We start from the raw sequence: 17176 nt of genomic DNA, 5'->3' as shown, positions 1-17176 counted from the left end.
TGAATATGCTTTTTCACATTTCTGCCAAAAATGGGCAACACAGTGGTTTCTGAAACATTCTGCATGATACCATTCCCTCTGCTGCTGCACTAAATTGCTCCATATTGAAGGCAACTGTATGACTATACAGTCCAAGTGCTCCATTTTGTATGCAAAAAGCTCAAATTCAGTCAACGGACTACACGCACAGCAAAGGAAAAAACCATCCCTAATGAAAAAAGGTATTTCAGGAAAGTCCGTTTTCCCCTCACTATTCGCACCTGTATAAAGGACATCATCTTCCCACTTGCTCCAGCTCATTCCCCTTGGAAAACAGAGACTAACAGAAAATCTGAACTCTCCAGCAAAGCCAGTGGCAGTTTTGATCTCCGATATGCTCTGCACCATGAAGAACTTGGAGTCTTCCTACTGAGGATATGCAATCCACACTTTGGAATCACACTCTGGTCACAAGCACAAGACCCTGGGCTGATCCTCTTTAGGATCATTTCTACTCCCCTTCTCCTCCACATCAAGTACCTTGTTCATTTGCCATGTCAAAATGCTTAATTACTTTGTAATTCCTAGACATAGCAAAATGAATTTTAATTATATTTGGAGCTATACACTAATAATACTCTTAATTATTAACCAAGCGAGGAGCATACTCCTTATTGTGCAACTTCCAGAATGCTCATTTTAAAGGGTGTTTCTGTTGTTTTTTTTCTGGCAGACTTTATAAAATGTCTGAAACTGTACAGCAGAAGTAGAGAAATTCAAAAGCCTGTTTCATCAGCATGCTCAGGTCAGGATTCCTACTCCCAGCACCGAGAGACTGAAGGCGTCTCTGTCACGGCAGGTCCCAGCACTTTGTGATAGGAGGGACAGGTGTCTGGAAGAGGAATGCTGGCCTCCATCTCCTATGCTTTAAAAGCACTGTCAGAAGAGGTCATGCTTCCCATCGGTATGCAGAGGACACGCTATAGGACTTGTGAAGGAAGGTCAAAGACATCTGAAATCTCTGATGGAAGATGGATTTGGTTGCACAGTAACTGTATGCGATTGCAAGTCCAGAATTGTACAGGACTTTTCCCACAGAAAAAAAAAACAGTATTAAGGGCAAAAAAGAATATAATATTTGATTTTCTTTTCCAACCATCCTATAAAACATAATGTGGAAGCTGTTAATTGGCAGTACAGAACTGCACAGGGCAGTCAGAAAGCATTATGAAGGTTCCCTTCTGTCATGTTCCTCACATTTATATAGTGATTCCCATGAAGTCTTGAAGGTTTTATCTATTATTTAGATACAAGTGTGATAAACATTTAAAACAGCCAAGACTGTACTGCTCTCTCAAACAGGATTCTCCAAGACAAAGTGCTGTGAGGAGAAGAAAACGGAAAGAGGGAAACTTTCCTGGAAATTTTCCCACAGAGAAAAATACGACGATGTCTGTGATAGCCACGTATTTAAAACTGACTTTTGCCCTTCACTAAGTGGCCAATATTAATTTACTAACAGGTCAGAGTGGGAAAAATACATAGGATCTATTCTGCACTGCATTGATTGCTATACTCACCACTTGTCTAACATGCATCACAAAATCAATACAAAATGCAGTCCACTAAGAAGGGAGGGGGAATTTATGCAGGCAAATGAAAAGATGAAAGCTGAAAAAAATCTTACTGCAGTCGAAAGAGTACAGGTACACTCTGTGTTTTTGTTAAAAAGAGTGTTTTATAGGCAGGCCACATAACGATTTTTGAGCATGCATTTCCTTTGCTGTGATTTTCGTGTATTTAAATAATAGCTTTTTATCCCATTGTGAAGTATTCCAGATATATGGAGACTACATTAATTATAATGAGATCCTGCTGAAAGCAGAGGTAAGACTTTTAAAATTAAACATAAAACACTGGAAATGTTTAAGACTATACAACAGGCATCATCTTACTGCAGTAGATGTTAGGATAAACAAATAGATACTCCCACTATTCTAACATTAACCTCCTGCCACTGGATGGTGTCAGAGAACCATAAACAGAATCCCATACACAGGCTACCGGAGTAACTTGCCCTTCACCTACACTGAGGCCAATCCATAAAGGGTGAAAATCCACAGCACTGAAGGCTATAGGGCTTTTGTTGTTGTTGCTGGGGGTGGTTTTTGTTAGTTTGTGGTGGTTTTTTTTTTTTTTAACTGGACTCTATTAAGGCAATGCCTTGGTAATGAGAAAAAGCATCTTTTTCCATCTGACACATTACTGTCAATGACTCCATAGAAAACCAGGAGAGATGTAATTTTATACCTTCAGGCTTTTTAATCTAAATATCCTCCTGAAACAACCTCTCTGTGTACATGCAATCTCTCACATTTACACTTCTGCTGCCTTGAAATCTCTGCTATTACTGGCAAAGCAAATCTATTCAACCCATTGCCTAAAAAAACGAGTAATAAATATTCTTTGTAAGCATGTTTCTATAGATTGTAAGATTACATTAGCACACATTGTTACAAATGAGTCAAGAGGACTGCATAGGTTGAATGAAAGCAAACAAAGAAAACACCCCAGTCATACTCCAAGATTTTGATAATGTTCACTTACTTGCGCTGCCACAAAACCATCGGGAACAGACTAAATTGTCACTGCTAAATACTGATGGCTGGAGAGGATGCAAGATTCTGCAATGCCATTTCTAGCTTTCTGGGCAAATAAGATATAATGGGAGAAGACACAGTTATCTACATTTGATATATCCTAACAGATAGAAGACTTAAATAAAAAACTAATCTGCTCTACCCAAAACATTTTGCTATGAGAAAATATTTTACAATGTGCAGCATATCTGAAAATTGACATGAACACATTGTGACCATGTTACATTATCAGCAGCAATGTTTCAGCTTTGATATGCTACACGGATGAGTGTGTTAAAAGTTGAATTTACCCCCATCATGGGTCCAGGTTATGTCATTTGTGCTAGCCCACAAGCTGGAAACTCACAGCCTCTCAGGGCTCAGAGGTACTAGAAAATAAGGGACAAGGTTTGAAGTTCATCACTAACTCACCTTCAGTCAGCATCTAATTTGAAGTCTGACTGGTGATAACCTTTACTGAATGATCTTTAGCTGAGGAACTGATGAAGTTTTGGTGGCTCACACATCTTGTTGCTGTTGGCTCTGCAGTCAAGAATGAATCAGCTTTCACTGCCTACTTGTAAGAGACAATTAAACCTTTTCTATTCTGTTCACCCCATTTGCACTTTTTTATCCCAAACTCTTCCCAAAGAAAATGTTAATCTTTTCCTCAGCCTCATGTCTATATCCTACCTGGGAAAAACATATTTAAATTGGTACTGAATGTTTGAACACCCAGGATGTCTGTAGAGGTGAACAAAGTTCTAAGTAAGTGTGACTCTGCAATAGCATTTCTTCTCTCAATAGGCAATCCGGGATACTAAAAGTCACAGACATACATATTAGACCATATGTGTGAGCAAGATGTATAAGCTGGAGCAGAGTTTCACTTGTGTTTAAGAGATTTCAGAATCTAATGACTGTTTAAATATATTCAGAAGAACACTGAAGGTCACCAATCACATGGCTGAAAAACATGATAGGAAACTTCAGATTCAGACATTTGAATAAAAGTCGACTTGCTTCTAGCTGTGTTTCAACATATTAAGTAGTTCAAATTCCTCCCAATTCTTCTTGTTCTACGACCAGAGCAGCAGAGAAGTCATTTACTGACAGAATGTAAAACTTCCAGCATAGGAAGAGGATATCTAATTCACAATTCTTTTTCATTCTTTCCTCTTTTCATCTAACTTAGAACTGCATAAATGAGAAACAAGGTTTGGCTGCAATTCAGCACCCATAGTTAGTTTTCACAAAACTTAATTGAGTACATTATATTTTAAAGGGCAAAAAATCCTGCATAAAAGCAGCAGAAGTTACTTTTCTACATCTGTAAAACATAAAACCTGGAATATGTGATTTCTCCATTTGTCCATGAGCCTTTTAAACAATAATCCTGTGCCTCAGCTGGTGAGTTCTTTACTGATAAGGCACGTAAATACATGTAATTATAAAGTTACCATTTTCAAAGAGGAGAGTAATCCTTTCTTTATCCACTGGTAAAACAGCTTGTAATTATTATACAACTGAGAACAAAGATTTGTCCACAGAATCCTGCTAAATCAAGACAGATTTGACTGATTAAAACTCTAGTCATCAAGACATTTGTAATACAGTGCATGCGGGCAAAGAGTCTTTAAAGTGCAGGTCACAAATCTGTTAGATTTATGGGAATAATCATGAACCTTCTGTTGGAAAAATGTTCAAAATGGAAATCCAAAAAAGTGCCTGTCCCTTTCTCACCTTTTGAAGTGCAAAATGTTATCAGTGATGCTTTAAAAAAGCCTTGGGTAGCCTTATTACTTCCACAGTATTCATTACTAGTTCAAAATCCTTCTATGTTTTAATAACCTGGTGCGAGTTGAAAGAAGAACAATGAAGATGACTAAGGATCCAGAAGGACTGATTTCTAAGGAATCTGACTATGTGATTAAGGAGGCAGAGAAATCAGGAGTTACATTCCTACTGTTTCTAAGTACAACATCTGACAGCTGTAAACCTTGTCACTTTTGGTTTAGGATGAACTGATGGGAAATGCTAGAAATGAGAGAAGGAATAAAAATCTTTTCAGATACATATTATGCAAAAGTGGGAGTTTGCTATATTAATTCAGGACAGAGTTTCCTGAAGAAAACGTGGCATCGCCATCTCTGGAGTTAAGCAACTAGTCTAGGAGAAGCATTATTACAAACCTAGTGAAGAGTGAGCAGTCATGGGAAGATGGTCAACAAAAGATGTTTGCATTAAATCTTGTGTTTGACATTCTGAAGACTCAGCTTCGAACTCTGGGGAGGAACCAGCACATGGCTCATAAAGGTCCAGGCACAAGAGGCACAGGCACTGTGCAGTCACCTCTGCAGGGCTCTCTGCAAGCCCCAGGCAGAAGAGCTCCTGCTCCACATCGTCTCACCTTCTCTTCCAGACAAACTCCACGGTGCAGCAGCACTGGGACCTCCTCACTCAGCCTCTGCAATCTCCCATAAGCCACGTTAAAAGACAAATAAACATTCACCCTTACTTGTGTACAACCACAGAAGTATCAGAAGAACTGGAGAAAGGTCAAGAAAGCCCAGTGGCAGACCTAGCAGACTGCAGCTCAAAATGAGCAAGGTGATTTTCTTGTTTCCCTTATACCAGTTTCAAATACTGCAATAGAAACAAACTTATAACTATCTTGTTCATTAGGAAAACTAATGGCTTTTCCAGTATCTTCGCTTAAAAAATAACAGCTACAATAGATGAGAAGTCTTGCAGGTCTGACACATAAACTTTTTCCCAGCTATGACAGACAGGAAAAGTTTGTTGCTATGACAAAAAGCTACACAACATTGCCTAGAGCTGACAAACAATGAGATTTTTTATTATGAAACCTTCCTGCTTCTAACCAACATCCATCAGTCTCCCTGATCCATATTAAGCTGGCTTCTTACTCTGTTAAGGTGTTTAGTGGTGCTGCATCACCCAAAGAAATTTTTCACAATTTGTTTCTAAAATCCATTTTAGAGTAACTGAAATTTCCTGCACTTACCAGAGCAGAAGTCTGACCCCATTAAACCAAGAATGCCCTCTGGAAAGTGTTTGAACCCAGCAGGGAAATCCATAGCACAACTTTTATAGGACAAAATTGTATGACACAGGCTGTGGTCCCCCTGACGTTAACTATGTATCATGTGTAATGTACCAGGAGAAGGAGGGATGGGAAAACCCTGCTTTGTCGTGAAAGGAAACAAGCGCTGACCAAAGGGCTTCATGGGTGACCTTCATGAGTCCTGATGACATTTGAAAAGGAACAAGTCTAGTGCATTCAGAACTTTTTATCCTCTCCCCTCTACCAGAGTGTTAAAAACCACCTTTGTTTTGTACCTCAGGTACCTAAATGGATGCATTTCCTCCTTTCATCGTCAGTGCTGAGTAACAGGACACTTTATGCTCTTTCCACATACCCAAACATGAGAATCGATGGTTTTGAGGAACAGCCCTTAAAAAAGCCCAAAACCAAACAGAAACCCCTCTATTTCCAAACCTGCTTAGCGAAAAAGAAACGTTTTAAGCTTGCCAGAGTTGTGTGCTGATTTCAATCAAAGCAGTTTTTCATTCAATGGCAGCAGAAGAATCCCCCTTCCTCCCTCAGGGTACTTCTCAGAAATTAGAGACAGAACTCCATACCCACTGCCATTATATTAAAGCCAATAACTGCCAAAGAGCACTCTTCCTTACCTATTACTTTTTTGTTTCCAGTTTCATAATGCTGGATGTACCCAAAAAGTATTCCTTGCCCTTACCAAATCTGTTTTTTAATGGATTTTAGCTGGATAATTGGGCAGAAGAACATGTTACAGTAATCTCTCAAAAACACTGTTTCTAACATCTTCCTTTTAATTACGGTATTGAAAGAAGTTTAAGAAAACTGTGATGTGGCTGCAGGTTCAGCAATAACGGAATTTCACTCCAAAAAAATCATTTGAAAAGAAATGGCTTCCAGTAAACAGAAACTTGCAGCAAAATAATTCCCATTTGCATTGCAAATCTTACAAGTAAAACTGTAAAAACTTTCATTGCAAAATTTCATTGCTTCAGGTACCACCAGGGAGCAGGAATACAGAAACCTGACCTGAGTTTATTGACTTCAGGTCACGCTATGGATGAAGAATGGGATGTATTCCTACTGTGTGAGACTAATCTGTTTGGAGCTTAGTGATGGAAGAATGCCAAAGTGGATTACTGTGCACCTGAGGGTCAAACCATCAGCACTCACCTTCCAGTCTGACCACCAGAGGTACTTTCAGCTCAAGCTCTCGGCAGGCTTTGGTAATGCCATTGGCTATAATGGCACAGTTCACGATCCCACCAAATATGTTCACAAGTATTGCTTCAACCTGTAAGAAAGACACAAGAGTAGGGATTAGGTGCGGGTTTTGTCTGTTTTGGTTTGGCTTTGCTTTTTAAATAAACATGGGTAACAGACCCAAACCAGGGTACCAATTCCCCTCTGTCAGACACATTCTCATTTATGGAAGATACAAGCTTTACCTCTGTACTCAGAGGACTTGGTCTCAAGTCTATTGTTTCCATAGTGTACAGCAGTGATTAATTGCCTTGGTCTAAACTGGCATGGTAATTAATGTCATAGACACATTATTACATAGAAAAGGGGAATTTCTACCAGTAAGTATAAATAAAAAGAGATTAAACAATCTATGTTTTGTATTTTTTTCCATGTCTTGAATATTGGAGCTCAGAAAACACAGTGTATGAATGTGTGGATACGCATGGAATGAAATATTCATGTGTGAATAATGAACAAAACGATCTGGATACGCACTATATCATAAACAGTACAGAGGAAAAGGTAATATACTTGCCCTGACTTGATAAAGAGGACTAAAAATCCCTTCTAATTAAGAAGAAAAGGCATGTAATGAAGAACATTCATTACAAGAGATTAACTGATAACCTCAAAAAGCTGCTATTCATTAGTTTCTGAAAACTGAAATTCCTGCACCCAATTCACTATTACATTACCCATTACAATGTACAAGACATTAATACCTACAAAATATTGACACGGTTTCTTCCCACTTGGTAAGGTAGTATACTATTAAACCCAAGTTCATAGACCAGGCTTCCCACCACAGCTTATTAAGTCGAGGGGACACCCTACAGATGAAGCTACGCTGTATTTCATCCACAGTGGGGCTAATCCACAACATTTGGGGTACTCTACAATAAGCTTCACTGGGTGTCATAAACAAGCTTTGCCAGAATGCTGTTGATGCAAAAGACAACAAGATAAAGAAGGGATTAGGTCTGAAGGAACGAAATATCACTGGCTTTTACTTGTGCATGATGTCAACCACAATTATGCTTAACTCATTGCACAAGATGAACAGATTCACTTTGCCCACCCTCCAGGTAGCCAGGCTCATACTAGCACCATGAAAATTCCCCACAGTCACGCACGTTTATAGCTCTGCACAATCAGGTTTAATATTTCTCCACAGACAAAATGTGACAATTAACTCCTGTGATGTGCAGTCACACACACAGATTGAAAGCTCACCGCTGTTAGTAATACTGCCATCCAAAATGCAGCAATAAAAAAGTGGGAAAAGAAATCTCAACAAATACTTTACTTACCATAAGAAATCATTTCACTCTTAAGCAGTACCCTGGACTGCAAAAACATCACTTACTAGACCTCTGGCAGTGTTCACATTGCACTACAGAACTCCAATGCTAGAACAGTCATAAAATGAAGATGGCAATGGGACCACCTCACTGATACCTCTCCCATCACTTGCTGCTCCCTTCAGCTCCAAGATGTTTCATGATGCCACCCAAAGTGGTCAGAACAGCTCCCATCTGACCATATGGGACACAGCCCCATTTTCTCCTCCCAAGCTTACTAGACACTAACTCTTTCATCTAGCTTTCCATTGATGATACGCTAGAATGCTGCCTGTCTGCTATGTGTCTCTTTACTATTTGCACTGGAGCCATCCAATTAAGGTATCAGAAGGAAATTAACAATGCAGTCAAATCAGAACATACAATTTAATTGATTTTATAACTCTTATAGTTTAGACATGGGCCAACACTTTAATGTCATGCATTTACCAGTTTAGGTGTTTCTGGGTATTAAGTTGGTGATGCCATTATTATTTATTGCACCTTTGCATTGCTACAAAATCCTTAACTCTGTAAAAGCTACCAACAGTGAAACTTTCTCCTTCTCTGCCTTGCTCCTACCGCTTGTGCACATGCAAGCATTGTTGGTGTTAGGAGGTCAAAACACATAAAGAAAAAATCTAGCACCTTCAAACTCTAATCACATTAACCCTTATGGCAGGGAGAGATCTATGCAAAACACTTTGATGTTAAAATATACTAGTGGTGGATTCTAACAGTTGGACAAGCCACAGACACCATTCTGCCCTTTCTAATACATACTCCTAATTCAGGGACATTGCACCGGGCATGTGACAGATCAACTTAACCGAGTGTGTTTACATTATTAGAGATAAGGAGGAGGATTTTATGCCCAGTACAGATATTTTAATTCCTAATGCAGACATTCTCATTTAAGGATCTGCTTTTCAGCTTCCAAGCTGAATTCTAATCAGGTCTTCTAATCCATTGGCAGCAAAAGGGGGGAAAATAAAGTTGAAGGAAATTAGATGCAGCTTGGATAATTGATGTTTGTATGCTTGGCTTTAATAAAAATACACAGTTAAATTAGAGAGGAGTCTAAAAGGATTCAATCAATAAGAAGCTGAATCAGGAAGAGAATTCAATCTTGGGTTTTACCGTAATCTTCCAAATAAGCCAAAAGATCAGTTCAAATGATGCTGACTGTAACTCCACTGAAATCTGTGAACATTGTTTATGTATGCTTCTGTAGCCTGACTAGAACTTGCATTTCCAGCTGAAAGAACTTTAACATTCAGACCCCGTAGTTAGATGAAAAGGTTTACAGTATTTCATGTGCACAGAGGATGCACTCTCTGTATTATTTAAGTCTGTAAGAGAAATAAACCTTCCATTGTATACCAGAACCATGCTCAGTATCTAATGTATACAGACTATTAGACATACAAAGGAGAAGGCAAACTGTCTACACACAAGACAGGTTATTTGATAGCATTATTATTCTGATAACCACTTTTTACCCAATAGCATGCCTTACAAAACACTATTAAAGAAACTAAAGATAGCACTATATCCACAGGTTAGGTTCCTTCCACCCACAAAACAACTGATATATGTGAAATCACCCTCAAATGTACTTGCAACTGATTATGGACTCCTCTGGAGGAATAAGGAAGCCACAATAGAATGAAGGCATCACCATCAACAGTGGTAACAACCTGCAGTCTGCCAGGACTAAGCACCAATGCTGGGAAACAAAAGCAATAGTAACTAAGGCAAATGCTGCATTATCACTGTCTTCATGCTAGGTATGGGACTGAATCTTTGTAAATACTGCAAGACCCATCAATCCTACAGCTCCTAAATACTGTATGAACATATATGCAGCCTCTTCTCTATGTATATTTACGTATGCTCTGTCTATATGAAAACTAACAGCTTTAATTAACAGCGTCTTTTTGTTCAAGGGATCCTTGACAAAGCCTTCAATTCTGCTTTGAATGTTCAGCACAAACCCCCCACCTCAGACGAATGTAATTGCACGCTACCTGAAGCAGTGGTAGGACATTACTGTTAGAACTGCACTGAATCACTGACATAATCGAAACGGCTGCCATATTCCATGCAGCTAAGGGCATTTTACATACAGGAGAAGCAGCTTTAGCATACATCATACCTGCCTGCGCTCCAGAAAACAGATACAGTGTGTGCATTTACTGTATTTTCTTCTTTTTTTCTCTCTCTAGAATATTTTTAGCCTTAACAAAATGTACACTGGCACTTGATTATCATACACATAAGGATTCATATGAGCAGCACCTATAAAGCGTTCTACCTCCCCTACAGCCCATTTATAAATCTATATACAGGACGTCTCGCTGTCTGCAGCAACTGCATTCCAGCCTGCTGACCTTCAGAGCCCACACTAACACCACAGATTCTGTACACAAAAAGAGGGAGAATGAAAACTTGACACTTGAAAATTGTTTCTCTTTCATTTACCACTGAACAATTACAACAGGCTTAGGCTGATAATGCACCACAGCGCTGAACAATGGCAGATACTTCATAAAGGTAAAGCTCTGAATCTCACAAATCCAAACACAAATGCAAATGAACTGAGGGTGAGGTTTCATGATCATTTGAAGACGACCAAGAAGAGGTAACCACCAAAACTGCTCTCCCACTTTCTCCCTCCCTCCCCTGCACACAACCATGATTGAATGAATCTCTCCCATGCTTGAATAAGCCCCTGATCCATGCAGATGTCAGAGCAGCTCCTGGATCCAACTGACCCTACAGACACACAATCACTGGCCCTGAAGCGAGGAAGAACCCCTAAAGTGCTGTTAGGACCCATGATAAGGAATGTGTCAGCCAATTGTGAAGCCATTTTTTTGCGTATTATTTTTCAGGATCAGAATGAGTATTAGGTACGTACAAAAATGTGAGGCTAACGGTACAACTAGAGAACTGTCCAATGAAAACCCAAACTGAAACCATCGCGACCACGACTGTACAGCACAAATCTCTCCTGAATACTACTGAAAACGTATGGAACACACATGTTTTAAAATACTTGTTTTAGCAAAGTATTTTACATTTACTTAAAAATGTATTTCAGGATGGCTGGCATAAGGACAGCTCAAAACCACGATTGTTCCAACATTCAGACCCCTTTAATCAAAAGTTTCTGCTGGTGTATTTTTAATGAGAAACTCTTGAAAAAAACCCACATTATCTGATGACAGCAGCAAGGACTTGCACCACTTTTCCAACTATGAGCAATGCTGGATGCACACCTCGTGATTTCGATGCATCTTCCCCCTTACATGCACACACAGACACATGAACATTCTCACAGTGAACTATAAATATTACTACAAAACCCACCAATATTATCTCTGTCCTTGCTGTAAAATGATTTTTCTGAAGCTCAATCCATCTATTTTAGTTAAAAACAAGCTATTGGAAACTGTCAGTAAAACTACATCTGCAGCAAATTAAAAGCTACTCTAGCAAAGAATTTGCTTACAGATTGCTTTGACCAAAATTAGAATATAAAACTTTTACAGCTCAAGCTAACTGAATTAATTTACTAACCAAACCTAGCCCTTTCATCAGCTAAAGGCATACCCAGTCAGTATAAAGCAGACAAATACTTCAAGTTTTCTTCTCCAGGATGCCACAGGTCACATCTACGTGGAAGACAATGGTTTTGCAAGGTACAGTTGGCAAATATGCTCCTGTCAGAAGGCTTCTAGCATTTTTGTGGATATAACGTGTTATGTCTCCCAATCCTTCTGGTCAGTGGAGTCTGATTTTGTGTCTTTCACTGAACTAAATTATGAAGTTGGCAGAAAATAACTAAGAAAAGCAAGCCAGCAGTATGCTGCCAGGCATTTGCTGCTTCTCTCCTTCCTTCAACACAATAAACACCAGTGGAAGGACGGCATCTCAAATTGCTCAAACAAAAGAATGTGGGGAAGCTCCCACTGCAGGCTGCTGGGAGCATCTGAAGATGCAGATGTATTCCCAACTCATGGAGGGAAAATAAAGGGGCTGTAACTTACATCTGGATCCAGACACACAGCACTACAAACTTACACAAGCAACAAGCATCGTCACTCAGATTTTTGTATTCCCATTCTGCTTTTCAGAGATGTGCAGCTCCTCAAGTCCCAGTTAAAAAGAAGAGCGTCCACCACTTCTAAAATCAGACATCCAGGATGCAGTTTTGCCTCGCAAACATCCGCTGGCCTTCGCAGCACTGACACAGAAGAGCTTCTTTCTCACAGGGCTGGAAGACTGTGGGAACCTTTACTAACAGCAAAGCATCAAGAACTGCTGCAGTTTAGAGATATGCAAAGCAAGACACACTTACATGCACGTGACTTTGCCAGGATCAGAGAATCCCAGGAATATGATTTAATTAGCTACAGGTAAGCAAGGAACTTTCATTTGATTTGGTAGAGGCTACACTTTGGTTTATGAAGAAAGAAATCCTCAGCATGACATGGAGAAAGCGAGTCTCCTTGTTAGCTGCTTTGGAGATACAGATGCCAAGGCAGAGAGCTGAGGACATTTTCCAAACCCTGTGGAGACGGTTTAGTTTCCTTGGATTACAAACCACATGTTCTTGTGTCTCAGACAAAGATCTGTTCCCTATCCCTCAACAGGTAGAGAACAATACTAAGAAAAATATCAAACCACTGTGTAAAATAGGATGCATAGTTCTTCACTTTGAATCTAATAAGGTGTTTAATCCTTCCTACTATTCCTTTGGTTTTTATTATTCACTCATTCGCAGCTCACAAAATTCGTTTCAATGTGTTATCTCCAACTCTCAATGCAATGTAATAAAATGCAATAAAACACAGATGCCATACACTTGCATCTTCACTCCGTATCTTTCTGCTTCAACTGATAAGTCAGATACAAACATTTTTTTAATGTCTCTACATTATTATGACTTGGATCACAGGTCAAATGTAACTTTTTCTTATCCAGTTTGAAATATTACTGTACCTTCTATATCAGACAACATTTATGGTTCATTTGAAAATAAAGATTAGACCTACTGTATCGGAGCAGTATGATTTACAGACACAGAAACAATTGCTTAGAATATCCACTAGAGGACAGTGCAATTCAATGTGGAAAAGGGATATGAAAATCCCCTTGGAAAGAGGAGCAGGGTTATTTTTCCTACTTAAAGCCAAACTATCTCATTTTACTTTATAAAAATGATGCAAAATATTATTTTGCCTCTTTGCGATGGGATTTTGAAAGTCTGAAGGTGATAAATTTAAGCAGGTTGAATCAACAAAAAGCAAAGCAAGAAAGCCTGCAGTGAGGTGAAGAAATACTGATACAATGCCATTTTGCATGGTTTATACTATCCTAAAATAGGTCACGGTTTAAAATTCACTACTTTATTCACAGGGTTTAAAATTCACCCTTCTGCCATAGCAGGAAAGGAGCTGTAATGGATCTCCAAAACAAAATTCAGGGTTCTTTTTTATGTTTGGGGGGAACTGACAGGTAGGAAAAGCAGATTAAGGATCTTCTCCCATGCTACTTTTTAGCCTGTGTTCAAGAGGTTCCTGAGGAATGCAAGTCTCAGAGATCGAACACCCTGTTTCCTGTATCACTTGTTGTCTGTTAAGCCCTTATGCAGAATGGCTGCCGAGGTGGTGGTATCTGGCCTGCAGACTAGCCCAGCACTGGAGAAAGGCCTTTCAGAGATGCACCTCACTTGGCGCCACACTAAGAGCACCAGATACCACAGCTTTGCAAAATCAAGCTTTGTGGCTCTGACGTCTGATGTGCTAAACCAGCCCACAGTCGTCAGTGAGCAGGAAGGCTCACAGCAAATTCAGGATCTAGAACAGGATACAGCTTTATCGGCTTTTGCTTTTACTGGTTAGAAAAGGACTCAGTGACAATCCTCTGGTAATTGACCAGATTTGGGCTGTGGGGCTTTGACGGGGTAAGAAAAACATGCAGGTAAGCAGGGTTCTGAAGCAGGGAGAGCTCTGGTGCCTTCTGATACCAAAGACAGTTCCAGAATGGACCAGCAGGAACATCTCCATCTGAGGACTTAGTCTTACTCCTCTATAATGCTGACATAAGAAAAAAATTAAGGTATCAGAGCTCATTAAATAACTGGTATGAGATGAAATAAGAACTGGCAGATAGTGCACCACAGTATGGCACAGGAAAGAGTCCCCAGAGACCTTCCTTTGCTCAGCTGCAAGAAGCCTGTGTTTTGGAAACAGAAATATTCCAATTCTAGGCACACAGCCTCCTTTAAGTTCCAGAATATGACGGCAGGCAGCAACGTGACCTCAGGAGCCTTCATTTCAATATTACTTCTCTGTGAGACAAGTCTCGCACTGAGCTGGTTTGGGAACAACACGCACTCTGCGCACACTCAGCCCTGGCACAAACACATTCATCATGTTAATGCTGCCATTCCCATGCGAATTCCCACGAAGACAAAAACAAAAGGCAAAAACCGAGGTGGTGAGGGGTATGTCAATCATCATGACTTCGCATTTCTGTTCAGGAGAACAACAGAAAAATAATGCCTGATCTTTAAAACAGACTTTGGTCTTCTCCCCATATTGAGAGCTGGGAACTCACGTAAAACGAAGATTTCATCTTCTGTTTATAGAAAGCACAGGACTGGAGGAGCTGGAATTTTCAGAGACTCCCCATGTTGAAAGATTCACACTGTAAGACTTCATAGCACCATAGTTATCTGTCATTTCTTTTTCCTATCATTATGTGTTCAGCTCTGTACCTTGTTTTGGGTAAGGGACAGGCCCAACTACCACTTTTCAAGTCATCATGGCAAGGGATTTATTTTCTGTAACCAACAGACATCAAAACCTGTCTTTATTTCCTCTTTAGAAATAGCCTTAGAAATATAAATACTGTATTTACCTGGAGTATCATAATACTAAGTGATTGTACTCATCACAAGAGATAAAACAGATGAAAACCAGTTATTCTTATGCTCTAGAGTGACCTGGGATCTTCTTATTTTGTCACCTGAGAAATATCTCTGACGTGTATTCCCCATGCACAAGAGAATGAAATGCTACAAAAGCTCCTATCTAGGTCATTCTGCTTTTCTTACAGAGACAATGGAAACTTTTAAAAAGGAATTCTGTACTTCAAGAAACTTAATTAAAGTATAAAACTGCATTGTCATGGGTACTGAACTGCACATGCACGTCTGAAATCTCCAAATAATTAAACCTCGTTCTTTTATGGTAACATTGTAGTCATCAAAAATGCGAATTGCTGTGCTCATTAGGTTCTGAATTACTGCCACATAAAAATCAGCTCACTATTAACACCTAAGCAAATCAAAATAGAAACAGTAAAACTGAGAAAGGTACAAAGAGTGACAAAGATACTGAGCAAGCTTTGTATACAGAAAGATTAAATAAACTAGGACTTTCTGTCTTAGAAGAGGAAAGGTGGAGGAGGATATATAGCAAAGACTGCAAGAAGCAAGAGAAAAAAGGAAGAAGGTGCAACCATTTTATACGTGCCTTTGGGTAATTTTATTTCTTAGTTCTTACAACGCCAGAGATGATGAAAATACAAAAGGGACCCTTTTACTGATGTTTTTAAATAGAGCATATATTTAAGACATGGAACTCACTGCCAAAGGATACTGTGCATGTTAGAAGCTTACTTAAGAATACACAGTAACAAATTTGCAGAAGGAAAGCCTCTCAAGGCTTGTAAATACAAGGATATCAAAGATTACTAGAAAGCAGAGTGGTACATGGGGGAAGTATCCTCACAGTTTTCCTCTTCTTGTGTTCTTCTCCAGGAACTTGCTTTTGGCTGCTACTGGAGAAAAAAAGATCATATCCAGATAGATCCAAATCTTACTCAATGCAGTTATAGTCTTCTATTAAAACAAAATGTATACCCATAATTTCTTTATTACATCTGTGCACACTCCTCCTCCCATCCAAATTAAATCACAAAATAGTTTATGCTGGAGTCATACATTCTTCTGTCAGCTTCAATGATTACAATACTGTCTAATCTCAGCAGTTACCACTTAACATCATCAAGAATGTGGCACCAGACAAGTGATCAGAATGGATGATTGATTACTTCTCTTTTCATTCTAGTGCAATTAATTCCTTGCCCTTTCCTATCCTTTCAAGGATAGGAGCCCAATCAGAAGATGGGAACTGAAATTCAGACCTATGACTTTGTCCACAACGGGTAACAAGTTTAACAACAGTTTATGTATACTCTCTTCCTCTTGCTTCATCAAGCCTACTCATTAAGCAACCAGTGCTGAACCAGAGGGAGAATAGCTAGTTCCCCGGGTTGTACCAAGTCCTATATGGAAGACTGCATAAGCAGAAATTAGGACATTTTCCTCCTACCTTGCTAAATTCAGGCTGCACCATTCCTGAGCAGCAGACGGAGATGTGGGGAAGATTACTACCCATCAGCTCAGACTCCTTCCCAGTCTGCACCAGCAACAGGTGACCATCAGGACTTGCTACCACCTAAACACTAATGAGAACTTTTGTTCCAGACACGTCTCTTCTGAAGACTGGCCGCTCTGGCATTATATATTAAAGACATTCAGCTCAGAACAGGACTGTTGAAAGATGGATAATGATCTTTATCTTCCACAAGGTTTATATAAAGTAATTTAAACTAAGAAAGAGTGACAGTTTAAAAATTAATGTCTAGTAATAACATCCCCGCAAACAGGATGCTAAGCTAAGAACTGTATTATTGAAAACAGAATGACTCAGGAGCTGACAAAGTGGTTCTACACACTTTTTGGATTGTCTTGCTACATCCAAAGTCCTAAAATGCAACTTAACATCTTTTCATTGTAACAAGAAGGAAAA

General features: G+C 39.4%; 1 protein-coding gene across 1 annotated transcript in view; it reads right to left on the bottom strand.

Moving 5' to 3' along the window:
• SUCLG2 (succinate-CoA ligase GDP-forming subunit beta) overlaps positions 1-17176 on the bottom strand; it is a 125653-nt gene that overhangs the window by 2464 nt on the left and 106013 nt on the right. Inside the window, exon 10 of the mRNA XM_065687355.1 lies at positions 6874-6994. Within this exon, the coding sequence (XP_065543427.1) occupies positions 6874-6994 (121 nt within the window). The remainder of the gene's footprint in view (positions 1-6873; positions 6995-17176) is intronic.

The sequence above is a fragment of the Lathamus discolor genome, chromosome 7 (genome assembly GCF_037157495.1).
Source record: "Lathamus discolor isolate bLatDis1 chromosome 7, bLatDis1.hap1, whole genome shotgun sequence".
Lineage (NCBI taxonomy): Eukaryota > Metazoa > Chordata > Aves > Psittaciformes > Psittacidae > Lathamus > Lathamus discolor.
Note: the sequence above shows the minus strand (reverse complement) of the source record. Positions and strands in the feature narration are given on the sequence as shown.